At 41.7% G+C, this 27,092-nt stretch overlaps 1 protein-coding gene across 4 annotated transcripts in view; it reads left to right on the plus strand.

The window, feature by feature from the left end:
• The window catches only part of ATP6V1A (ATPase H+ transporting V1 subunit A), a 47,494-nt gene extending 36,025 nt beyond the window's left edge, over positions 1 to 11,469 (plus strand). For all 4 annotated transcript variants that reach the window (XM_006094458.3, XM_023758684.1, XM_023758683.1 and 1 more), the window contains 3 exons: positions 2,413 to 2,507; positions 8,434 to 8,605; positions 11,102 to 11,469. In XM_006094458.3, the coding sequence (XP_006094520.1) occupies positions 2,413 to 2,507; positions 8,434 to 8,605; positions 11,102 to 11,194 (360 nt within the window). In that variant the 3' untranslated portion in view covers positions 11,195 to 11,469. The remainder of the gene's footprint in view (positions 1 to 2,412; positions 2,508 to 8,433; positions 8,606 to 11,101) is intronic.
• The last annotated feature ends 15,623 nt before the right edge of the window (positions 11,470 to 27,092 follow it).

Here is a 27,092-nt window from a genome sequence, read left to right on the forward strand (position 1 = left end):
GGGCACATCCCCAGTAAGGAGTGTGCAGGAGGCAGCCGATCGATGTTTCTCTCTCATTGACGTTTCTAACTCTCTATCCCTCTCCCTTCCTCTCTGTAAAAAATCAATAAAATATATTTTTTTAAAAATCCCACTGGAGTGTTGTAAGTACAGCTAGAACGTTGGATATGCAGATTCTGCTTAGCAAAATGAGTACTTACGAAATATTTTTAAACTAATAGCATTTATAGATTATTTCTTTATTTTGGCAGATATTTGAGAGACCTACTTGTGTTGTGAAAGGTAAAATAGTGATTATTGCTTTGATTTTTCTATTGATGAGTAGCAAATCACTCTCACACTTAGTGACTTAAAGTGTTTTATTACTCATGGTTTTGGGTTTGATGGCCTCCGTTGGGTGTTCTTGCTTGGGATCCACATACAGTTGTGGTCATATGATGGCTCAGGCTGGAGTTTTTTGAAAGTTTCTTCCTTCACATGTCTTGTGCTGGGGTTGGGATGGCTGGAATAGTTAAGGGTTGGCTGGGCATTTCTGTCTCTATGTAGCATGTTCAGGGCTCTCAAAGTGAGTATTAAAAGAGAAAGAAAGTAGAAGCCACCAGCCTCTTAAGCCAGAGCCCCAAAACTAGTATGATTTCTGTCATTAATTTGGTCAAAGCAGTTTAGAGAGCTTGCCCACATGCAAGGGGAGGGGCTTTCACTTCAGAGTGGTCAGTTAAGAGAAGTAACTAAATTGTTAGAGCCTTTATATTCTTTTCAGTCACTTATAGCACTTAACATGGTCCTGGTTTTATTGTAGGTGAGAAAAAACTTTTTTTTTTAATTCTTTACCCGAGGAGATGTTTATTGATTATATATGGAGGAGGAGGAGAGAGAGGGAAAGAAGAAACATCAGTTGGTTGCAACCCAACCTGAACCCGCAACCTAGGTCCGTGCCCTGACCTTTTGGTATATGGGATGACGCTCCAAGCATCTGAGTTACCCAGCCAAGGCTTGATTTACTTTTATTTCTTGAAATAGACTGTACCTGTCACCAACCGAATTAGAGGGGGTAGAAGTAGGATCTATTAAAATACATTTTTTCAGGAGCACTATGACTAAGAAAGATTGCATTTGACCCACCATGACCTTCCTAGTTAGGAATCTTGCCTGGCCAGTGTGGCTTGGTGATTGAGCGTCAACCTATGAACCAGGAGGTCACAGTGTGATTCTGGTCAGGGCACATGCCCAGGTTGCAGGCTCCATCCCTGTAGGGGCGTGTAGGTAGCAGCCAATCAATGATTGTCTCTAATCATTGATCTCTCTCTCTCTCTTTCTCTCTCTTCCTTTCTTTCTGAAATCTATAAAAATGTATTTTTTTTAAAAAAAGAAAAAGTTCAGGGGAGGTTAATCAGGGTAAAAAAGGAGACATGTAATACTTTAAACAATAAAAGTTGTTGGATTTTGAAAAAAAGTTATCTACATATCACTGGTTGAATTTTATCCAATATCAAGACTGTTCCTTATTACTTCCAATGTAAATTTTTAATTGTTTCTGCATTTTTAAGCTCATTTAAAATGTTTCACTATCTTTCAACTTTCATTGTCCTTGTATACATTTTTAAAAATAAATTCGGCCTTCTCTCTATAAAAAAATAAGTTCAAGGATCTGATGTGTGGTTATATAAAAAAAAGGAAAGAAAGAAATCTATTATCAGATCACCCTGTGAGGTTACTTTCGATCACTGAACATGTACATACCCCCTTTTTTATCCGCAAGGATTTGTCACAAAAATACAAATACTCTATGATTCCACTTATATAAGGTATCTAAAGTAGTGAAATTTGTAGAAAAAAGAAAGTAGAATGGTGTTTACCAGAGACTGAGGGGGTGGCGGGGGGAGTAGGAGGAAAATAGAGTTATGTAAACTCTAATGGATATAGAGTTTCAGATTTGTAAAATGAAGTTATGAAAATCTGCCCTAGCTAGTTTGGTTCAGTGGACTGAAGGGTCCCGGGTTTGATTCCAGTCAAGGGCACATGCCCAGGTTTCGAGCTTGATCCCCAGTTAGGGGCGTGCAGGAGGCAGCCGATCAATGATTCTCTCTCATCATTGATGTTTCTATCTCTCACTCTTCCTTCCTCTCTGAAATCAACAAAAATATATTTTAAAAAATGTTTGAAAATCTGTTTCACAATAGTGTGAATATATTGTACACTACTGAACAACACTTAAAAAATAGTGAAGATGATAAATTTTGCATTATGTTTTGTACCACAATAAAAGAGAACATCAATAAAAAAGTTATGAAGTGAATTTATAAATGGTAATGATTGTGTGTGATCAGATCATTTCTGCTTGCTCATTGATTACAACCATGGTCCCACATTATGGAAGTAAATTTCTAAAATTATATATTTTTTCTCTTCTAGGCTTCTCTAGCAGAAACAGATAAAATCACTCTGGAGGTAGCCAAACTTATCAAAGATGATTTCCTACAACAAAATGGATATACTCCTTATGACAGGTAACCTATCCTGCTATTTCTTCTTTTTTATATATATAATTTTTATTTTTTAATTACAGTTGATGTACAATATTATATTAGCTTCAAGTGTACAACTAGTGATTAGATGTTTATATGCCTTACAAGTGATCACCTTGATAATTCTAGTATCCATCTGACACTGTACATAGTTATTACAATATTATTGACTATATTTCTTAGGCCGTACATTACATCCCCGTGACTATTCTGTAACTACCAATTTGTACTTCTTAATTCCTTCACCTTTTCCCCCCAACCCACAACCCTAAACCCCTTTATCTGACAACTTTCAAAATGTTTTCTGTATTTATGAGTCTGTTTCTGGTCGACTTGTTTGTTTGTTTATTTTTTTAGATTCCCCATCTAAGTGAAATTATACGACATTTGTCTTTCTCTGTCTGACTTACTTCACTCAGCACAATACCCTCTATGTTGAGCCATGTTGTTGCAGATGGCAAGATTTCATTCTTTTTTATAAATAACTAAGTCATATTCCATTGTTCGTATACACCACTTCTTTATCCATTCATCTATCGATGGATACTTAGGTTGCTTCATATCGTGGCTATTGTAAATAATGCTACAGTGAATATATGGATGTATATATCTTTTTGATTTAGTGTTTTGGATGTCTTCCAATAAATATCTAGAAGTGGAATTGCTGGGTCCTTTGTAGTCTCTTGTTATAGCCTTTGTTTTTAAGTATTTTTATTCATATAAATATTGCTACCCCAGATTTTTTTTCTTATTTTTATGAAATATCTTTTTCCATCCATTTCCTTTCAGTGTGTGTGTGTCTTTTAATCTGAAATAAATATCTTATAGACAGCCTATGTAGGGATCTCGTTTTGTTATCCACTCAGCCTCCATATCTTCTTTGATTGGAACATTTGATCAATTTGAATTTAAAGTATTTGCTGATAGATATATATTTATTGCCATAATACTGATTTGGTGGTAATGAACTACTTTAGCTTTATCTTGTCTGGAAAACTTTTTATTTCTCCTTCAGTTCTTTTTTTTTTTAAATATATTTTTATTGATATCAGAAAGGAAGGGAGAGAGATATAGAAACATCAGTGATGAGAGAGAACCATTGATCGGCTGCCTCCTGCACAGCCCCTACTGGGGATTGAGCCCGCAACCCAGGCATGTGCCCTTGACTGGAATCGAACCTGGAACCTTCAGTCTGCAGGCCGGCGCTCTATCCACTGAGCCAAACTGGCTGGGACTCTCCTTTCTTAACGATAACTTGCTGAGTAGTGTAATGTTGCTTGTAGGTCTTTGCTTTTTATGACTTTGAATATTTTAGGTCAATCCCTTCTGGTCTGCAAAGTTTCTGTTGAGAAATCAGCTGACAGTCTTATGGGAGCTTTCTGGTGGATAAACTAACTGCTTTTTTCCTGCTGCTTTTAAGGTTTTCTCTGTCTTTAACATTTGGCATTTTAATTATGATGTATCTTGGTGTGGGGTTCTTTTGGTTCATCTTGCTTGGGACACTCTGCTTCCTGGACTTGTGTGTCTATTTATTCACCAAGCTAGAAAAATTTTTTGTCATTTTTTCAAATACCTTTTCAATTCCTTCCTCTCCTCCTTCTGGTACCCCCATGATGCATGCAAATGTTAGTATGCTTGAAGTTGCCTCTCCTTAAACTATCCTCATTTTTCTGGATTATTTTTTCTTTTTGCATTCTAATTTTCTGCTTCCTTATCTTCCAAATCTCTGATTTGATCTTCTGCATCACGTATCCTGTAATGTATTCTTCATTTTAGTTAGTGTAGCCTTCATTTCTGACTGGTTCTTTTTTATTTTTCTATATCCATTTTTATGTTTTCTATCTCTTTGTTGAAGTTCTCACTAAGTTCACTGAGCATCCTTATAACCAGTGTTGCTTTTTTTTAATTTAAATTCTTTATTGTTTAATGTATTACATAAGTCTCCTTTTTCTCCCATTGACCTCTCCCCGGCCACCTCCATCCCCCAGCACATGCCCTCACCCCCAATCCAACCCCATCTGTGTCCATTGGTTATGTTCATATGCATGCATACAAGTCCTTTATAACCAGTGTTTTGAACTCTGTATCTGGTAGATTGCTTGTCTCCATTTTGTTTAGTTTTTTACTAGAGTTTTGTTCTGTTCTTTTATTTGGGACCTATTTCTTTGTCTCCTCATTTTGGCTCTCTCCCTGTATATGTATTTCTGTATTAGGTAGAGCTGCTACATCTCCTGGTCCTGGTAGAGTGACTCTATGTAGTAGGTGTCTTGTAGGGCCCAGTGGCTTGGTCTCTCTAGTAACTCAAGCTGTGCACTTCCCGTGCCCCCTACCCCCTTGTGGGCTATGTGCATCCTTCTGTTGCAGTTGAGCCTTGATTGCTGTTGACACATCACTAGTTAAGATTTATGCCCAGGCCTATTGACTGCAAGGAATGGCTATGGTTATAGTGGAGGAGCTGCTATGCAGGGGCCCACCTCATGTTGCAGGAATTGCTTCAGCAGGGATCTGGCCCTCAATGACTTTGCCCCTTGAGTGTGTAGCTCATGGAGGTGGTTCGGTGGTGCTCAGTGTGGTCTGAAGCTGTCCACTGGGTGTGTTGGTTTTGGGCCCTTCCAGGAGGTGCAGGCTAAGGTTAGCTGTTGCCTGTGCCCTGCCTGGGGTCACCTGGCAGGAGCTACAAAGTGATTTGCAGATGGCTACTATTTGTGCTGAGCTTGAAGGTGCTTGGGATAGGCTAAACTAGGAACTGCTGCTTGTGTCGGACCTGGAGCCACTTAGCTAGAGCTAAGCATGCTGAAACTAGAGACTGCTTGTTTGGAATTTGTGAACCTTTGAGCCATTTTGCTAAGTTTGCTTTATGATCCCAACCAGGCCATTTGTATGTAAAAGTCACTGGAAATAGCAAGTTGGATGGGGCAGCATCTCAGGGAATTATTAAGTTGGGTGAACAACCAGGTTGATGGAGACTCAGATATGCTCCCACCTGCCCACTTTGTGTGGAGAAAGGGCTCAGCAAAGGCACAGTGGCCTCTGCCAGCACTTATGTCTGGGGGAAAGCTGCCCCTCCAGCTCTCACCATGAATACAGAGAATTCAGTGCCTCCCTGTATGTCCTAGGCACCTTTCATGATGCTGCCCCAGTGCTGGAGCTCAGTGCGGGTGAGTCCGAGTAAGTCCGTGCGTGGGCCCTTTAAGAGGAACTGCCTGGGACTCCAGAATCCTCTGTCTCACTCAGCCACAATCCTTGCTGGTTTTTATAGCCAGAAGTTATGGGGACTATTCTTCCTAGCACTGGATCCCTGGGCTGGGGGGCCTAGTATGGGGATGGGACCCCTTGTTCCTCTGGGAGGCCCTAAGCAACAGAAATATCTCTGATTTTCATCCGACACATGGGTGCGGGACCAGATTGTTTGGAGTCTCCATCCCTCCCACCAGTCCACATGGCTTCTTCTTTATATCCTTATAAAGAACATAGGACTTCTGTCCAGCTAGATTTCAAGTAGTTGGATGTGTGTGCCACATTTACCTACACTGCCAAATTGATTGGAAGCACCACTATTCTTTTTTTATTTGAGGATTTTCTATTGAGGTGTTGGTTTTTTTAGATTTTTAAAAAAATTTTATTTATTGATTTGAGAGAGAGAGAGAGAGATATCAATTTTTTCCATTTATTTATGCATTCATTGGTTGATTCTTGATTAGAGGTCGGACCTGCAACCTTGGCATATTGGGACAACACTCTAACCAACTGAGCCAGGGCTCTATTGAGTTTTGAAGAAGAAGCTGCCTACATTAGAAACCACTTTTATTTTCATAGCAGACATCTAACCATCTAATAAGTCCCCTTGTCTTGATTTTGCTCATTTGTCCAATTATGACAAACTAGGGGCTCAGTGCACGAACTCGTGCACCTTGAAAAGGAACTGTGGGCCAAGAGGCTGCGGTGGGCATAGGGGTGGGTCTTGGCCCATTCTCTGCGCCCCCATCCAGCCCCTCCCGCCACGGCCCCTGGTTCCCTGTCTGCCAGCAGCCCCGCTCCCACCGCCACTGCTCCCATGTGCTGACAGCGCCAGTCCCGCTCACACCCACTGACAGCGTTTAGCTATTAGGGCCGGTGCCAGCAGCGGGTGTGAGAAGCGGGTGCGAGAAGCGGGTGGGAGAGGCAGCTGCCAACTCCTATCGCCCCTCAGGGACAGGGGGAGGTGGAGAAGCCCTGAGGGGCAATTGGGGCTGGCAGCCGTCACTCGCACTGCTGACAGCACCAAGTGATCAGGGCCGGTGCCGGGTGCCGGCAGCAGGTGCAAGCGCTGGGCGGGACCCTGGCTTCAGGGAGCAAAGAATTTTCAGTAACCACCAGAGGCTGGCCCAGATGACAGCAGCTGGCACCCCGCCTTAGTCTGGTGCCCCCACTCACCTGCTCCACTATCCCACTGTGGCCGATGCCCGCCACGTTTCATGTACGCCCCCTAGTGGTCAGCGCACAGTTGTTCGGTCTACTTGCATATTAGAGTTTTATATAGAGAGATAAGCAAGACCATCTTTAATTAGATTAAATTGTGGCTTAATGTGCAGAGCCTGGGTGGGGATCATTGCCTCCTTCAGAAACTTTTCCCACTATATCTTTCCACTGCCCATGCCTCCTCTACTCTTTTCCTAAATAATTTCTGCTTTCCTGTCTTATTTCACAAGCGTCTGTTCTTTTTTTTTTCTACCAAAGTTCCTAATAGGTGCCCTGCCCTAACAGTACTATTATTGGCCTGCTCAGTGCTTGTTTTGTGGGTTTGTTTTTTTTTAACTTTTATGTCTGCTATAACATGGCTTAAAGTTCTTATTTCCTTTAAACTTTGATAATTTGGCCCATTCACCACAGGCTGGCTTTTCCCTCCTCAAATCATATTTGGCCTTATGTAAGACTGAAGAGGGAACTGAACAAATAGGATTTCCAAAATGTAGAACAAGCAGAAAATATGACAATATAATCAGTAAGACTCAAAAATCTATCACAGAAACTTAAGAAGCTCTAGCAACTACCTACACAAACATAACTCAGTAAGGGAACAACTCTTTGGAAGGAGTGTGATAGAGAGTATTCATGAAATTATGTATGCAAATGTGTTTAAATATGTCAGAAAGTCGATAAAAGTGTGTGAATACAGTTGAATATTTGCTTGCATGTCTTCATTATTAAAAGATATGGTTAAATGAAAATGAACTCCTTAATGTGGAAGAGGGCTTACTATTAACTTTAGGAAATTGCCATTTCCTGTTTCTTATTCATTATACCTTAACCTGCTATCACAAGGGAATCTTTACAACTCAGTTATTTTACGACTTAGGGCAGTGATGGCGAACCTATGACACGCGTGTCAGAGGTGACACGTGAACTCATTTTTTTGGTTGATTTTTCTTTGTTAAATGGCATTTAAATATATAAAATAAATATCAAAAATATAAGTCTTTGTTTTACTATGGTTGCAAATATCAAAAAATTTCTATATGTGACACGGCACCAGAGTTAAGTTAGGGTTTTTCAAAATGCTGACACGCCGAGCGCAAAAGGTTCGCCATCACTGACTTAGGGCATTCCTTTAACGGCATTGTACAAAAACAAATCCTCAAAGAGATTAGATTATAGTAGTACTATTATTGTTATTAAAATATAAACATCACTTTTTACATTAAAAAATATATTTCTCCATTTACTATCCATTCCCTATTCTGAGACATCTTTGTCCAAAAACCGGTCTTTTCCACTATTTTTTCATTCATTATATATCATCTAATAATTTTAAGTAATCTGCATATTTAAGTAAAGAAGCTAATGCTCTCATATTTTATAAAGTTTTACATAAAGAATGAACCTGCTTTGGATTTTGTTTTGTTAATTATTTTGGCTGTTTTTACCCTAGGTTCTGCCCATTCTACAAGACAGTTGGGATGCTGTCCAACATGATCGCATTTTATGATATGGCCCGTAGAGCTGTTGAAACCACTGCCCAGAGTGACAATAAAATCACATGGTCCATTATCCGTGAGCACATGGGGGAGATCCTCTATAAACTTTCCTCCATGAAATTTAAGGTATGTTTAGTTTCTGCTGTAACTTTTTTTTAGTAGGAAATGTTTCTTTTTATTTTTTTTAACTACTTGAGTCCTGAACCTGGTGTATAAAACTTACATTTATCATTTCCACGCATGCTCAGGTTATGTAAAACCAGGGCAGATCTCAAAGTTATGTTCAAATAGGAATGCTGGTGCTAAAAATTATAGTATGTCATGTCTAAAATAAATGCTGATACATCTCTTTTTTTAAAATAAAAATATATGTTTATTGATATCAGAGAGGAAGGGAGAGGTAGAGAGAGATAGAAACATCAATGATGAGAGAGAATAATTGATTGCCTCCTGCATTCCCCCTACAGGGGGAATCGAGCCCGCAACCCAGGCATGTGCCCTTGACCAGAATTGAACCTGGGACCCCTCAGTCCACAGTCCAATGCTCTATCTACTGAGCCAAACCAGAGAGGGCTCTATTTGTTTTAACTGCCAGGCAATTTAGTGCTAAAGTCATTGCTGAGCAGCAATTACCTTACCTCATCTGCCTATTCACATCCAATCCTATGCACATCCAAAATGACTTCTGTTGTTTACTTCTTTTAAGTATCCTATTACATAATATTTTTAACTTTTAAGTGGACTGTAATTCTTTTGGAAGTACACAGATATAATTAGATAATTAAATGAAATTATCAGTGGAACCTCAAATGTATAGGATTGTTTTTAAATATTTTATTAATTGGATTATATTTATTTATTTATTTATTTATTTATTTAAATATATTTTATTGGTTTTTCACAGAGAGGAAGGGAGAGGGATAGAGAGTTAGAAACACTGATGAGAGAGAAAGATCCATCAGCTGCCTCCTGCACGCCCCCCACTGGGGATGCGCCTGCAACCAAGGTACATGCCCTTGACCGGAATCGAACCTGGGACCCTTCAGTCCTCAGTCCAATGCTCTATCCACTGAGCCAAACCGGTTCGGCTATTTCTGAGTTATAATATCCAAGTATATCGGTTCGGCTATTTCTGAGTTATAATATCCAAGTATATTTAATCACCTACTGAGAAATTGAGAATGATTCTCTCAATGTGTGTGTGTGTGTGTGTGTGTGTGGTGTTGTTTGCACAAAGGTTGAAAGTAAACCTGTACAGTAGACACTCACTGAATCAAGAATTTTAAAATATTCATACCCTTGAGTCCTGTCATTCTACTTCAAAGCATATAACCCAAGGAAATAATCAGATTTTCATATGGATTTATGTCCAAGGTTGTTTATTAAACTTCTTAAATGTCATCCAAGAGTGGATAAGTACAATGTGGCATGTGCATTATGATAAGAATATTATCAAGTCATTACATGTTTCTTTTGAAAGAATATTCAAAGACATGGGGAAATGCTTATGGTGTAATGAAGGAGGAAATCAGTTGCAAAGAAATTCTATATATAATTTGATTCAAATTTTATTTTCAAAAATTAAATATTTATAGAAACAAGATAAAAAATATGGATGTAATAATAATAGTGATGATTTCTGGTAGTGTGATTAAAGGTAATATCTTTTTTTTATTTACATGCACATTGTATCAAATTAATATCACAGTTGCTTTTTTTAAATATTTTTTTATTGATTTTCAGAGAGAGAGGAGGGAGAGGGAGAGAAACATTGATCGGTTGCCTCTTATACACACCCATACCAGGACCAAACCCGCAACCTGGGCATGTGCCCTGATCGGAAATTGAACCGATGACCTTTCGGTATATGGGATGATGCTCAACCAACTGAACCACACTGTCCAGGGCAACATCACAATTGCTTTTTAATGTCATTACATTTCTTCTGTAGCATTATTTTGTTGCTGGAGAGTAATATTCTCCTATTTTTAAGCACTTAGGAAATTTCCAGTTGTTGGTATAGCAACTTTGTTCATGCAGTTAGCTTTGTGAATTTTCCTAGTATAGATTCCCAGAAGTGGAATGATTGAAGTGGAATGATTGTGTCAGAGAGCTTAAGCATTTTAAAGTGTTTTATACATGTTACTCAATTAAGTTGCTTTCCATAAGGATTTTAACTGTGGTGCATTTTAAGATTATTTTAGAAATCTTACTTTCGTGTCTCAATGTAATTCTATCAGACATTGAATAGTAAATGTCTAGTTTGACTAAATTAATTCCAACTATTATATATGCAGTGAAATGCATTTAATATGTGATGCTGCATAATTTTCCAATATTTTGCATGTTGTTGAGGATAAATTATTGGTCATTGAGTACAGTTAGTAGGCAAAATACAATATTGAAATTTTATTTCTGTTTGGTTGGGGTATTACACCATTTACACATTTCTACCCTTAAAAGAAAAAAAGGGAAATAAGGATAATTTTCACTCCTGCCTGTTGTTTACCAGTGTACCTCAATTAACCTAGTACTCAAAATATATTAAATATAAGCAACTTACTACATGTTCTGAAAGTTATTTCCCAAATGTAAATTGAATTCTGTCATGTCTTTTTTCAGGATCCAGTGAAAGATGGTGAGGCAAAGATCAAGGCCGACTATGCACAGCTTCTTGAAGACATGCAGAATGCATTTCGTAGCCTTGAAGATTAGAACTGTGATTTCTTCCTTCCTTTTCCTCAGCAAGCTCTCATATGTGTATATTTTCCTAAATTTCCCATCTCAAACCTTTCGCTGCTTTACTGTGCAGCTTTGAGACTAGTGCAGCTTTATGCCTCTTATCATTTGTTTCCCTGTTTATTTTGTAGGTCTTATACAAAACATTCCTTTGTTCCAGTGTTCCTTTCTCCAAAGTGGTGAATGTAGAAAATATGATATACAATGGCTACACTACTGTAAATTTGTATGTAGGCTGACGTCCCTCCTTGTCCTAGGTTTGCCCTTTCCTCATCGCCACTAAATTTAAACAAGACTACTGCATGTACTGTCTTTGCAGTGAATTGGGGATGAAAGGTCAGTTTTCTTTACATTGTGACAGGTACTTTGTGAAATGATTTGATATCTGTCTACATGGCAAGTTTATTTGCAGCTTAGCATTTTGCTAAGTAACTGCTTTGCAGGAAATATTTGCTTTTTTAATAACATAAATGATTAATGTTTCAGTTTTGCATTGCTTCCCCAGCATAAATCAGGAATATTTATGGGGAACTGTTAGGAACTATGTTGTTTTTAAAACAGGCATTTTGGGGGCTCAGCATAATATATGGATCAGTACCCTCTAAAAAAGTGAAAAAGGAGCCAGATGGTCAAATTTAGATTAACATCATCTTGTTAAAGCTTATTTTGTCTCACTAGGAAAAATTCAGTATCAAGGACTATTCTGCATTATTAGGAAAGTCTTTTTAAAATTACATTTAGAACAATCACCAAGAACTTGATCCCCATTATACCCTTTTTCTTTTCCTCAAACATCTTAGAAGCCTGAGCTCCTAAGAATCATGTGGCAGTGTGATGGACACTAAAATGTCACAAAGAAGATATTTAGGAGTAGTTAAAGGCTGTTTGCACATTTAAGGACCGGCTGGGCTATCGTGATCCTTGGGACCAGAGTGGCATTATGTTTTTTCAAGATAATAGCGTGTGTCATATGTTCACATGTTTGTTCCCTTATTGAATTTTTGAACAACCAGTTTACTAATTATAGAAAATAATACTTTCTTTCATGTGGGTTTTGATTCATTTGCTCACAAGAGTCCTCAGAATATCTGTAGCCATAGCAGCATAACAGTTTCCATTTGGTTTAATAGGGATGAAATTGATTCTCGTATCTGCTGATAGCAGAGTCTGAGTCAAGTGAAAAAAGATCATTTCTGTCTGTCTTTTAAGTATTTGTACAATAAGGCTCATCACAGAACAACCGAGAGCAACAGTTTCCCATTAACTCTTTCTGACCAACAGTGCTGGCACCATTCCTTCCTCTTTCTGAGAGGAAAGGGCATGTGAACGTGTCTAACAATCTCAAATACCCCAATGTAATAGCATAAATAAACTATTTATTTTATGCCTTAATATGTTATTATTTAAATTTTTAGGTAATACAGTTCTTTTGGTCTGATAAGGAAAGATGCAGGCAGTAGAGAATTCAGCTCTAGTTTGTTTAAATCCTTGAAAATTGCATGTTTTTACAGTTCAGGACAGGTATTCTTCCATACAACTTTTTATAACCTTTCAGAATACTGGAAGATAAAAATTTTGCAATGGTTTGTTGAGGTGAGGACTTAATGGTGCTGCTTAATCAGTTGGCTTCCAATGTGGCCTCCTACCCAGAAGCCCTACGACCAGTGGAAATTAAAATAATTTCAAAAACTTTCTTTTCTACCTTAAATTTACCAGCAAACTAGAATTGTGATGGGAATGAATAATAGGATGAAGAAAGTTTGACCAAGTTTTTCGGGTTTTTTGTTTTGTTTTGTTTTGTTTTTGTAGTTCTGAATTTGCAGTATACATTCTTTACTACTTTTTAAGTATGCTGATGTTTGGGTGTGAAAATGCTAGAGAAACTATGCTCAGATATTCATTTTAAGTGTCCCTTCACCTATATGTTGTAGAATTCAGATTGGTCACTGATCATATTTCTTTAGTACGAATGTGTTAAAATTGCAACAGTCTTTTAAAAATGATGCAGTTCTGTATTTATTGTGCTGTGCCTGGTCCTAAGTGGAGCCAGTTAAACAAGTTTCTTATGTATTTTTCCAGTGTTAAATCTCACACATTGTGCCCTTTAGAAATTTCCTTCCATCCTAAAGAATGATTAGAAGAGACCATACATATATATATTGCCTCCTCATCCTTGAGATTTCACTCTCTTTATGTGAAAAGTTGTGCATAATTGTTAAAATCTATGAAAAAATAAAAGTGGATTTAAATTAACTTTTTTTTTCTGTGTGTGTGTGTGTGTGTGTGTGTCAAGATCTGCTAGAAAACATGCCACCTTGTTGTATTTTGATGATGTTTTCAGTATGATTTTTAAATTTTTTATTTCTCCCTTTCTTTATAGATTGTTACTTAAGATAATGAAATTGAATTGGGGCTCTCACTATAGACTGCAAAAAGTCCTATAATCATATACACTATGATTTGGAAATGTAGTACACAAAATCCCATACCATTCTGAATATTGTTTTAAATTAAAGAAGTAAATGGTTTGTAAAACACACTTATAAATTAAAGGAGATAGTGGTACTTATTTCTGTTTTTGGTAAATGAACTAAAGCCTGTAATTCAAATTTTGCAAGCCAAATTATTTAAGATTCAGTCTAGCAACATGTTACTTGGTACATATTTTATTTCCTTACATGTATTTTTTAAAAATATGCGCCCTGACTGGTTTGGCTCAGTGGGTAGAGCGTCGGCCTGCAGACTCAAGGGCCCCAGGTTCGATTGAGAATCATTGATGGGCTATCTCCTACACGCCCTTTACTGGGGATCGAGCCCACAGCCTGGGCATGTGCCCTGACTGGGAATCGAACTTTGACTTCCGGGTTCCTGAGTCAACAGTTCAACCCCTGAGCCACACTGGCCGGACTCCTTACATATATTTTTAACAATTCCCAAAGAAGTAAAAAAGCAGTGTGGAGTGAACAATTCTATTACTATTGAATGCCAAAGTTATGTAGAGAGAAATATTTAAAAATTCATGAGAAAGCTTATTATAGAATGTTTGAGTAATTTTGTTGTTGTTGTTAATCCTCACCCAAAGATACTTTTCCATTGATTTTTTTAGCGAGAGTGGAAGGGACGGGGAGATACAGAGAGAAAGCGAAACATTGATGTGAGAGAGACACATCATCGATTGGTTGCCTCCCACATGCGCCCCTACCAGGTACGCACCCTTGTCTAGAATCGAACCCAGGACCCTTCAGTACATGGGCTAACACTCTATACCAGTGATGGCGAACCTATGACACGCGTGTCAGAGGTGACACGCAAACTCATTTTTTTGGTTGATTTTTCTTTGTTAAATGGCATTTAAATATATAAAATAAATATCAAAAATATAAGTCTTTGTTTTACTATGGTTGCAAATATCAAAAAATTTCTATATGTGACACGGCACCAGAGTTAAGTTAGGGTTTTTCAAAATGCTGACACGCCGAGCTCAAAAGGTTCGCCATCACTGCTCTATACACTGAGCCAAACTGGATAGGGCTGTTTGGACAATTTTTAGTCTTAGTTTTAATGTATTGCTACAGTATAAGCCCAAAGAAGGGAACCAACTTCCCCAAGTGGGATGTGATAAAATTCCACTGAGGTTGTTCTAAGAGCTTCTTATAGTTTGAGTTTCCCGGAAGTTGATTCAGACAGTTAGTATTTGACTGCAGGCAATTTATTTGGGAGGTAACCATAGGAAACACTATTAGACTAGTAGAGAACTGAAATAGAATTGAAAGAAGCCAATAAAAGTGCTCATCATTGAGCAAGTCAATACTTTACCAGTGGTCGGCAAACTGTGGCTCAGCAAACTGCGGCTCGCAAGCCACATGCGGCTCGAAAGCCACATGCGGCTCTTTGGCCCCTTGAGTGTGGCTCTTCCACAAAATACCGACTTCTGCGCATGGGCCACAAAGTTTCAATCGCACTCTACATGCGCGTCCGCACGTGGTATTTTGTGGTATATTGTGGAAGAGCCACCCTCAAGGGGCCAAAGAGCCGCATGTGGCTCAAGAGCCGCAGCTTGCCGACCACGACTTTAGACTATTGAGAACAATTCTGCCATGGAGTTCTAAGAGCAAGTGAAGAATATGAACCTCAATTTTCCCACCTGGGGTGCAAGGAAGCTAGAGTACTCTCATCAGTCATTGACAGCCAGCTCCTGTCAATCATTCATGAAAGGCTGTTCCCATAAAGACAAGGAGAGTCAATGCCCAGCACATGCATATAGGAAGATCAGACACTGGTGGCCACAGAAAGCCCTCTGTAAACAGGTGCAAATTGGTGTGCACTGAAATGGTAGTCATAGCCAAAGAGATTTATATAGGGCACTACTAGCAACTGCTTCAGGTTCCTTAAACAAGATGGCTTAAGTAACTGAAAAGCCATTGTTGCCTGGCTAGTGTGGCTCAGAGGTTGAGCATCAATCTATGAACCAGGAGGCCATGGTTTGATTCCCGGTCAGGGCACATGCCCAGGTTGTGGGCTCCATCCCCAGTAGGGGGTGTGCAGGAGTCAGGTAATCAATGGTTCTGTCCCACCATTGATGTTTCTCTCCCTCTCCCTTCCTCTCTGAAACTAATAAAAAACATTTTTAAAAAAGAAAAAGAAAAGAAAAGCCATTGTTCTGCAAAATAAGGAAGCACCCTCTAAAAGGATCAGGATACTCTGAAAAGAGGTTTGCTTATTTTTTAAAGAGAATCTTTTTAAAGAGAGTTTTTAAAAAATTTTTTATTGATTTTTAGAGAGAGAATAGAGAAAGAGAGAAACATCCATGTAAGAGAGAAGCATCAATTGGTTGCCTTCTATACATGCACCAATTGCCTCCTATATATATCCTGACCCAGTATGGAACCTACAACCTAGGTATGTGCCCTGACCCAGAATTGAACCCACAACCTTTTTGGTATACAGGGCAACACTCCAACTAACTGAACCACCCAGCTGGGGATTAAGTGATTATTTTATTTTATTTATTTTTTTATTGATTTCAGAGAGGAAGGGAGAGGGAGAGAGAGATAGAAACAGTAATGATAAGAGAGAATTATTGACCAGCTGCCTCCTGTATGCCCCACTGGGGATCAAGCCCACAACCCAGGCATAAGCCCTGACAGGAAATCAAATCATGACCTCCTGGTTCATAGGTCAACGCTCAACCACTGAGCCCACACCAGCCAAGCCTAAAGTGATAATTGATAGGCACATATTTGTTGACATTTTATCGTTTGTAACTATGTTGCTCTTTTTTTAAAATTCTTTTAGAAAAGACCCTTTAACATTTCTTATAATACTGGTTTGTTCATAATAAACTATAGCTTTTTCTTGTCTGGAAAGCTCTTTATTTCTCTTTCAATTTTTTAATATTAACCTTATTGGGGTAACATCTATATATATATATATATATAAAATAAAGGCCCAGTGCACGAAATTTGTGCAGGGGGGGGGGAGTGTCCCTCAGCCCAGCCTGCACCTTCTCCAATCTGGGACCCCTCGGGGGATGTCTGACTGCCGGTTTAAATTGGCAGTCAGACATCCTTCTTGCAATCCATGACCACTGGCTCCTAACCACTCACCCGCCTGCCTGCCTAATGCCCCCAACTTCCCTCCCCTGCCAGCCTGGTCTCACCCCCAACTGCCCTCTTCTGCCGGCCTGATCGTCCCTAACCCCCTGCCAGCCTGATCTTGCCCCTAACTACTCTTCCCTGCCAGCCTGATCTTGCCCCTGACTGCCTCTGCCTTGGCCCCCACCACCATGGCTTTGTCTGGAAGAAAGTCGGACGTCCAGAAGATGGCTGGTTGACCCTGTCTAATTAGCATATTACCCTTTTATTAGTATAGAAGCCTAAGCGACCGAACAACCTGTTGCTATGATGTGCACTGAACACCAGGGGGCATATTCTCAACACAGGAGCTGTCCCCTGGTGGTCAGTGTGCTCTCACAGTGGGAGCACCGCTCAGCTGACTGATGGGTGCCAGATGCAGGGCTCACGGCTGTGAGCCTTTCCAGATCCGGACTGACTGGGTGCAAACCCACGGTAGGAGCAGCTGGGATGAGCGGGAGCAGTAGGCAGGAGCAGCAGGCAGCATTGGACTGCCAATTTCGGCCTGATCCCCGCAGGCCATGTTGAGGGATTCCACCAGTGCACGAATCTGTGATCAGGCCTCTAGTCCTATCTAATAAAAGAGAAACATGGTAATTAGCCGTACATCCGCTACCCTTACCATTGGCTAATCAGTGAGATATGCAAATTACTGCCAGCCAAGATGGCGGCCGGCAGCCAGGCAGCTGACGTGAACAGGGAGGCTTGCTTGCTCCAGTGATGGAGGAAGCCAGGTTCCCCGCCTGCCTTGCCGGCCTCTGAGCTGCAACTCTAAGAAACATTGTAACAAATATAGAAGCTAAACAAAACCCCAGAAACCTCCTTTCAGTCAGCCGGGCTTCAGCCAGCAGGATCGCAACATTGTTTCAAATACAGAAGGTAAACAAAGGCCAGAAACCTGCTTTCAGCAGCCAAGGCCTCATAGCTGGAGCCTAGCCTCAGAGCTAAAGCTGGCCCAGAATAAAAAAGAAAAAAAGGAGCAATTGGGAGCTTCAGTCACCCGCCAGCCTGAAAACGGCCCTCAGCCCCTCACCCAGACTGGCCAGGCACCCCAGTGGGGACGCCCACCCTGAAGGGGGTGTGACCAGATGCAAACAGCCATCATCCCCTAATCCAGGCTGGCCAGGCACCCCAGTGGGGACCCCCACCCTGATCCAGGACACCCTTCAGGGCAAACCAGCCGGCCCCCACCCCTGCACCAGGCCTCTATCCTATATAGTAAAAGGGTAATATGCCTCCCAGCACCGGGATCAGCAGAGCCGCGAGGCCTCCTGGCACTGGATCAGCATGACAGGGGGCAGCGCCCAAACCCCCTGATCGCCCTGCAGCTCTGTGTATGACAGGGGGCGGGGCCACAACCTCCCTATCTGCCCTGCTCTGTTCATGACAGGGTGCAGCGCCCCATCCCCCTGATCAGCCCTGCTCTGTGTGTGACAGGGTGCAGCGCCCCAACACCCCCCCACAGGCCCTGCTCTGTGTGTGACGGGGTAGAGCCATAACCTCCCCATCAGCCCTGCCCTGAGTGTGACAGTGGCGGCGCCCCAACCCCCTGATTGGCCCTGCTCTGTGTGTGACAGGGGGCGGTGCCCCAACTCCCCTATCGGCCCTACTCTGTGAGTGACAGGGGGAGCTCCCCAACCCCCTGATCGACCTTGCTCTGTGCGTGACAGGGTACGGAGCCCCAACCCCCGTGATGGGCCCTGCTCTGTGAGTGACAGGGGGCAGCGCCCCAATCCCCTGATTGGCCCTGCTCTGTGCGGGACAGGGGGTGGCGCCGCAACCTCCCCATCGACCCTGCCTTGAGTGTGACAGGGGGCGATGCCCCAACCCCCCAATCGGCCCTACCCTGAGCGTGACTGAGGGTGGCATCGCAACCTCCCGATCCGCCCTGCTCTGTGCATGACAGGGGGCGGCGCCCCAACTCCCCAGTTAGCCCTGCTCTGAGCCCGACCAGGGACTGCACCTAGGGATTGGGCCTGCCTTCTGCCACCCAGGAGCAGGCCTAAACCAGCAGGTCGTTATCTCCCGAGGGGTCCCAGACTGGGAGAGGGCACAGGCCGAACTGAGGGACCTCCCCTCCCCCACGAGTGCACAAATTTTTGTGCACTGAGCCTCTAGTCTATAGTAATAAAAGCGTAATATGCTAATTAGACCAGACAGCTGAATGACCTTCCAGATGTCATTCCAGACATCCTTCCAGACGAAGCCGCAGACAGCTGAATGACCTTCCAGATGTCATTCCAGACATCCTTCCAGACGAAGCCGCAGCGGTGGGGGCCCAAGGCAAATGTGATTAGGGACGATCAGGCAGGCAGGCGAGCGGTTAGGGGCGATCATAGAGGCAGGTGAGCGGTTAGGGGCGATCAGGCAGTCAGGCGAGTGGTTAGGGGCATCAAGCAGGCAGGCAGAGATGGTTAGAGATGATCAGGCAGGCAGGCAGAGGCAGTTAGGGGCTAGCAGGCAGGCAGGAGAGCGGTTAGGGGTGATGAGGTAGGCAGACAGAGTGGTTAGGGGCAATTAGGCAGGCAGGCAGGCCAGCAGTTAGGAGCCAGTGGTCCCGGATTGCGAGAGGGTGCAGGTCAGGCTGAGGGACCCCATCCCCTGCACGAATTTTATGCACCGGGCCTCTATTTCTATTATATATCATCATATATTGCATTGTGTGTCCACCACCCAAAATCAAACCTGTCACCATATATTTGACCCCCTTTACCATTTATTCCCCCACCTCCCTTCCCTCTGGTAAACACCATTCTGTTGTCTGGGTCTATGAGTTTTTATTTGTTTGTTTTTCTTATTTGTTCATTGTTGATTTTAGTTTTATATTCTACATGTGAGTGAAATCATATGATTCTTAACTTTCTATGTCTGACTTATTTTGCATAGCATGATCTTCCAAGATCCATCCATGTTGTTTCAAATGCCAATATTTCATCTTTTCTTATGGCTGAATAGTAGTCCGTTGTATATATGTACCACATCTTTTTCTAATCATCTATCAAAGGACACTTCAGTTATTTTCATATTTGGCAACTGTGAATAATGCTGCAATGAACATAGGAGTGCAAGAAATGGAAAAAACAACAAAAACAATTCCCTTTGCAATTGCAATCTCCGTCAGTTTTAAATAATAGCCTTCCTGGCCACTGGGTGTGTTGGTTCTGAGGCCTCTAGGGAGCAACTCAATTGAAGGTCTATGTCAGATCTGCCTGTGACTGGCCATGGGCAACCTGTTTGTAGCTACAACATGATTCAGTTTGTTGATGCCTTTGGTGGGCCTGGGTGTGCATGGGAAGGACCAAGCTGTGCACCAAGGCTGGCTTCCACCAGCACTGAGCCCAGGGTCAGGTCAGCAAAATTCACAAGGCACCTTAAGATCCCCCTCCACCTGCCAGCTGCTTATTAGGCTCAGTCACTAAAAGAGCCTCTGATGGTATGCAAGGTGTGTGAGGTAGGTTCTCAGTGAGTCACCAACTGGGGGCGAGTAGTGTTCTCTAGATTCATACAGATTGAAACTGGGTGCCAGTGCTGGGTCTGAGGTCACTCATTGAAAGTCCCAGGATATGCAAAAGCCAGCTGCCACCCATGAAGTGCCACAGACTCTTGTGGTGGGGTAGGGTCTCAGAGTCATCAGAGGGAGGCCAGCAGACTTTATCAGATTTGCCCATATGAAGTGAGGGCTCTGCACTGGTTGGATACGCAAGGGGAAAATGGCCCTGCCTTAGAGCCACACATCTCAATCTGTCCCTTGACCTCCCGGAGAACCTGAGCTTGGCAGGCAGTGCAACAAGGAGTCAGGAGGGTGGGGCTATTGCATTTTCCCAGGCTGATGCTGTAGGAGGGAACCGTTTGACCCCCAAAAAGATGGCATTTGTGGGCAGTGTGGGCGAGGTACTCAGCACAAGAACTATAGTGGTTGTCCAGCTCTCTCCCCAGAACCACCTAGTCTCTCCTCATGAGACTGGTTTGCTCCAAGCTGCCCTCCCTTCACGAATGAGACTTTGTGTTCTGGTCCTGTAAGAGGGTCCCTGGGTTTCTTGCAGCCTCCCGTCTCCCTGTGGCAGACAGAATCCTCACTGATTTTCACAGCCAGATGTATGTGGGCTCTTCCCAGCTCTGGTGCTGTGAGCTGGGAAGTCCAGCCTGGGGTTGAGACCCCACACTCCTGAGGGGGGACCTTTGTAGCTGGAATAACCCTTTGGATTCTCAGCTGCAGCATGTGCAGGGCCAGCCCTTTTCACATCTCCACCCTCCCTACCAGTCTCGATGTGGCCTCTTCTATATATCCTTGGTTATAAGACTTCTGTTCAGCTTGTCTTCAGTTGCTTATTCAGGTTGATTGTTCTATATCTTAGTTGTACTTCTAGATTGGTCCTGGGAGGAGGTGAGTATAACTTCCATCTACTCTGCCACCATCTTGGATCCCCTTCTATTTGAATTTTTCAGTTTAGGAATTCTCAGTTCTCTTTGCAACCAATAATTCATCTTGTCAGGCAGCTGATCAGGATTTGGGAAATAGTCTGTTCTTGAAACAGAGCAAAGCTAGCTGGACCACACAGTCATAGAATGCATTGGCTCATTAACTGTGCTGTAGCCAGTTGCATACAAACATGTAGTCAGATGTCACATACCACAGTCCTCAAAGCAGCAATGGACAACTGTCAAAAGAAGGTTTGATGTTTTAAATAATTATACATGTCTTAATTAGCTGTTCCTCAAATTTTTCTGAATGTAAGAACATGTGGGGACTATATGAATGATACAGGTTCCCAGGCCTGCACCAAAACAAACTAAATTGGTATCTATTCTGGAGGAAGGGTATAGTAATCAATTTAACAAATAGCCTAGGTCAGTGGTCGGCAAACTCATTAGTCAACAGAGCCAAATATCAACAGTACAATGATTGAAATTTCTTTTGAGAGCCAAATTTTTTAAACTTAAACTATATAGGTAGGTACATTGTTATTAACTTAATTAGGGTACTCCTAAGGCTTAGGAAGAGCCACACTCAAGGGGCCAAAGAGCCGCATGTGGCTCGCGAGCCGCAGTTTGCCGACCACTGGTCTAGACTATTCACAATGTTAATTTTTTTTTTTTTCGTGAGCAGGTCGCTGGTCAGGTTTGCCCTTTATTGAGGCTGTGCCTGCCCCACACTGTCCGGTGGGCAGCCAGGGCCCGGCCCGCAGGTACCGGCTGCAGAAAGGGCCCCAGGCAGCCGTGGAGGGTCCCAGTTCCCCAGAGGCGTCCGCGCCCTTCCAGGCGGCCCTCTAAGGTGCCCTCCCCACAGGCCCAGCTCATCGCGCAGTCCATCGGCCAGGCCTTCAGCGTGGCCTACCAGGAGTTCCTGCGCGCCGACGGCATCAACCCCGAGGACCTGAGCCAGAAGGACTACATCATCAGCTCCCAGGAGATGTACAACGACGACCTCATCCACTTCTCCAACTGAGAGTATCAATGACCAATCCTCCTGCCTCAGGATGAGACAGTCTGTAATGGCATTCATGCTGAGCTCCCGGTGGAATCAGGCTGAGGACAGACTTCAGCTGCCTCCACATTAGCATCTACTTCTCTCCTTCTTCCCTCACTCCCTTCTAAGTTTCACCTGAACTGCGCTCCCTCAATAAGTCATTTGCACAGGAATCTCTTTCTCAGGCTCACCTTCCAGGGAACTGAACACATTACCGTCCACTTCCTCCCTCTGCACCATTTTCTCTACCACAGAAACCCTCACTGAGTAGATATAACTACTCTTGATTTTTCCAGCCATGTTGAATAGGGTCAGACAAGCATCTTGTACAGAGAAGATTTCACTAAAAGAAGGCCTTCAAATTGTAGCCTGCATTTTGAGAGAATTGAAAATTCAAGTCCACATGTGTTCTTCTATGCCTTTCTTCTGTTCTAGGATCCGAATCACATGTAGATGCTCTTTTCCAGGGGGTGTACTTTTTAAAAATGCACTCTTGGGCGGTGCAGCGCAAGATACTCACTGACATTAGTATTCGCTTCTCTGTTTCCAACAAACATAGCTAATAAAAATATACTACAGATTTTACAATTTATATATATTTAGCATTGAGTTCTACTCACAATGAGTACAATTTCTATTCTTATCTTTAGAAGGCAGAATTAAAGCACTTACCCATGAATTATAATGGCTAAATTGTAAATGATCTCACTAGAGGTTTAAAAAAATACTCCTGTGGCCTGTTAGATTCAATAAAATAGATAAGTAGTTTCTAAATATGTCTAATTTCCAGGAAGAATATTACATAAAGAAAAACATTGTCTCAACATCTTCGATGATCTCTGAATTTAATTACACCATCTACTGTCTATTAGAAAACATTGGCTTATGTCTTTGTAAAAGTCAAGGCATTTCTACTTAAAATAGCAATGCTCAAATTGTGAGGTTAAATAGATATCTTTAAAGTAAAGGGGTGGGGAGGGGTCAAATTTGGGTATGTTTATTTATTTAACACCATAGGTTATAGTGCTACATTAGATAATATAAGGCATTCCATTTCAGAAATTGGCTCAGGGTGAATTTAAATAATTCACAGTTTAATGAAATGAAATCTAGAAACACAATACCTTTAGCGAGTGACATAGGCACTCTCTCAGCTTGCGCCTCTCTCTTTTTACCCCACCACCAGCTTCTGCTTCACATGGATCCTTAGCTTTTATGAGTCTATAGTTACTTTGTCCACTGGATCTCATCCTGTTCTCCCAAGAAATGTTACCCCTTTATCTTAGACCTCTTTTTCTCTTTCCAACATTGCCCACTCTTGTGCCACTGCAGAAAAAAAAAAAAAAACACCTGTGAAGAATAGTTTCAATTTCTATTTACTATATTCAGAGTAAAATTGAGCATCTTTTTATGTTTTTTAAGAAACATTTGTATTTCATTTTCTGTGAACTTTCTGACACATACTTTACCAATTTTTTACTTGATTGTAGTTTTTCCATTAGAATTTCTAGGAGTTCTTTATATATTAGTGTGGTCTCACTTTAGATACACGGTCATGAATCTCAGGAATTGCTGTTGCCCAGCAACCCTACTGTTTCCCTAATACATTCATCCTTTCATTTTCCCATGGTCCCAAGTAAGTATTTCATAATTTCTCTTTTCTCCTCAAACTTCCAACAACTTATCCTACATACTCACTTTCAGGCTGTATTCTATTTCACTAAGAAATATCAATGCCCTTCAGCCAAGACCACCGGCAACACACCTGTAGTTGAACAACATTGGGTTTGTTGCGTCATTGCAATGAGGGTGAAAGCACACCACAGAGAATCATGAAGACACCTCAGTTAAAGGGTATTAAAAAGGATTTACTATAGGATTTGGGTTTGTGTTAGCTAATTTGGGGGGAGGATTCTAGAAGTGGGGCTTTCTTCTGGATTATATGTTGTCAAAAAGTTGCAGTAATTCTGATTGGGTGTGTTAATAAATTCATCTTATTTAAAAGGTGGGAGGAACTACGTGAGGCTAACGTTGTGATTGGGGAAGAAGAGAAGTCAAGCATATTAGCCAGCATAGTGGGGGGGGGGGGGTTGGGGGAGAGGTGAGGGAGGGATATGTGGTCACTTTTACGCTTTGAACTATGTCCACATTTTTGTCTCTGTTTAGACATGATTATGGAGTAGCCTTGATTTTTGTCTTGCTCTATCATGGTTACAGAGTGGGTGTTTTTTTTTTTTCTGTTTTAACATTGGTGTTGTGTGAAATTTTGTATGTTTGACAGAACACCATGGTCTGGCTGTCAAGGTCTGCTTTGAAGCAATCAGAAGAGAACTTCCACAGACTCACCTCACCACATCCATTCAAGTACATGCACTAGTGCCCATATTTTGTTTCTTGATACTAAGGATGCACAATCCATGTTCCTTTCCGAGGCCAGCCTATCCAATTGCATATGACATCCTACCCCTTTTCCTATTCAAGCTCTTCACTCCTCTCTCTCCTATATCAGTAATTTTACCTCTCATGAGTACTCCCATGAGTATTCAAACATGCTATTATTGTGCCCATCTTAAAAAACACACAAAATTTTTAAAACAAAGCGAAACAGAGGACAAAGGACTCAGCCTGCGTCTTAAGCGTCTCCCTTTTCTACCCCCTCCCTGTCCCCACATTACCTTTACCTTCCTCTCTACTAAGTTCCAAGGGCCCTTTTGCCTCTGTAACTCATTTCCTGAACCCATTTCCTCTAAGACTCACTTCTACCTCTGTGACTTTGTAAATAAACTTTCTCTTATAAAACAACAACAACAAAACAACAAAGCAAAACAACAAGTCCTGTTTTGATTCTACTTTCCCCTCTAGCTACGGTCCTATTTAACTTCCTCATTTAGAGCAAAACTTAATTGTTTCTATATGCTGCCTTATACTCCTTTTCCTTTCTCTTGAATCTATTCTCTATTGAAATTGTTATGTCCAGTTCATTAATGACATCCAGATTGCTAAATGCAGAGTAACACAGAACCGTTCTCAGTTCTCATCTTACTTGATCTATTAGCATCTTTGATTTTCCAGCCTCCTTGAAATCCTCTCTCTGGCTTTAGGGTAAAGTCCTCTATCTCATTGACCATTCCTTCTCAGAGTCTTTGCTGTTTCCTTTTCATGTCCTCAACTTCTATATCTTGGAGTGTTCCTGGGACAAGTCATTGGATGTTTTTACTGCCTACCTTTAGTCACCTGGTGACCTCACCCATTTTCATAGCTTTAAAAACCAGTGTTATTATGATCATTCCCAAATTTACAATCTCTGATTTTCAGGCTTATATATACAAGTTCCCACTCCACATTTCCTCTTAGACATCTAATTGGCATCTCAAACTTAACATATTTAAAACTCATAGCTCTCCTAATTGTCCTTCTCTGAGGCATTCTTATCACAGTAAATGGCTGATCTATCCTTTCAATTGTCCAAGCCAATAGCTTTAGAGTTGTCCTTAACTTTACTCTCTCATACTGCACAACCAATCCACCAGGAAATCATTTTTATTCTTCTTTCAAAATACTGTACATGCAGAATCTGACCACTTCTCACCACTACTGTTACTACCACACCGGTCCAAATCATCACCTCATCTATGAGTTATTGCAGTAGGCTTTGAATTGGTCTCTTAGATTGTATTATTTCCCCTTTATAAGCCCTGCTTCTAGCATTTGTGGAGCGTGGGCCAAGAATACAAATGGATGCCCATGTTTGCATACATTTTTAAAAATTATAAATAACAAATTTAAACATCTTCTACTTTCCTATCTTGGCAAATATACCTCTACAAAGACCTGAGAGACCAGTATAAATTTAGAATTCTTGGGCTTCTCAGAGTTCTGTGTCAGGAAGTAAGTGATGTAGAGAGAACTTCCCTGACCACCAGCCTGCAACCTGCTCTTCTTCTATTCCCAGCTCTGGTTCCACTCCCCACTGCAAGGAGCACTGTGTTCATGTATGTGGACACCCCAGTCTACATGTCCAAGCTTCGTCCTCACCCATTACAAACAGCCACCTGTTGGAAACTCCACTGCCTGAGCATGTGCACACCAGTGATGTTATCCACTCTTGGAAGAACAAACCCTTGGAGGAGGACTTTGAAGTTCCTGGAAGTGGATTTGGGACAAGTTGGTCAAGGAATTCCAGGGTTCTCACTATTTGGAGTGTGATCTTGAAAGGGAGGTTGTGGCCAGAGGAGGCCCAGAGTAGAGCCCTCAAAAGTAGTTCAAGGCAGGATCTTTCTTATCTGGATGTTAGGTAAACTCCCTTTTACTGTCTGTAAGGGGAAAGGACACCCCTCTGTCTACAACCTCCTTATCCCAGTAGCGGTGGCACTCGGAGGGGTTTTAGAACCTGAGCAGAGTCAAGAGGGTGTAGAATGGAGGGACTGTGATGGCTGGGCAAGGTTGTTAAGGTGGGGTGGATGAGGAGGGAGCCTGTGCAGGGGGCAGAGTTTAACACTGCACACTGAAGAAGATAGGGCAGCTAATTGTAACGTGATTTGGGGCTAGATTCTCTTGCTATAAAGGACATTATTGGGACAATTGGTGGAGCTTTAATGGGGTGTGATAATTAGAAGGCAGTGATATAATGTTAATTTCCCAGTTTTGTTGGTCATATGATTTTAAATATGGTTTAACTTATTTATATATTAGGAGAATGTCTTTGTATGTAGGAAATATTCACTAAGGTATTCAGAATTGATAGGGGATGATGTTGATAATTTGCTTTCAAATG

Source organism: Myotis lucifugus, unplaced genomic scaffold (genome assembly GCF_000147115.1).
Source record: "Myotis lucifugus unplaced genomic scaffold, Myoluc2.0 scaffold_137, whole genome shotgun sequence".
In the NCBI taxonomy this organism is placed as follows: Eukaryota; Metazoa; Chordata; class Mammalia; order Chiroptera; family Vespertilionidae; genus Myotis; species Myotis lucifugus.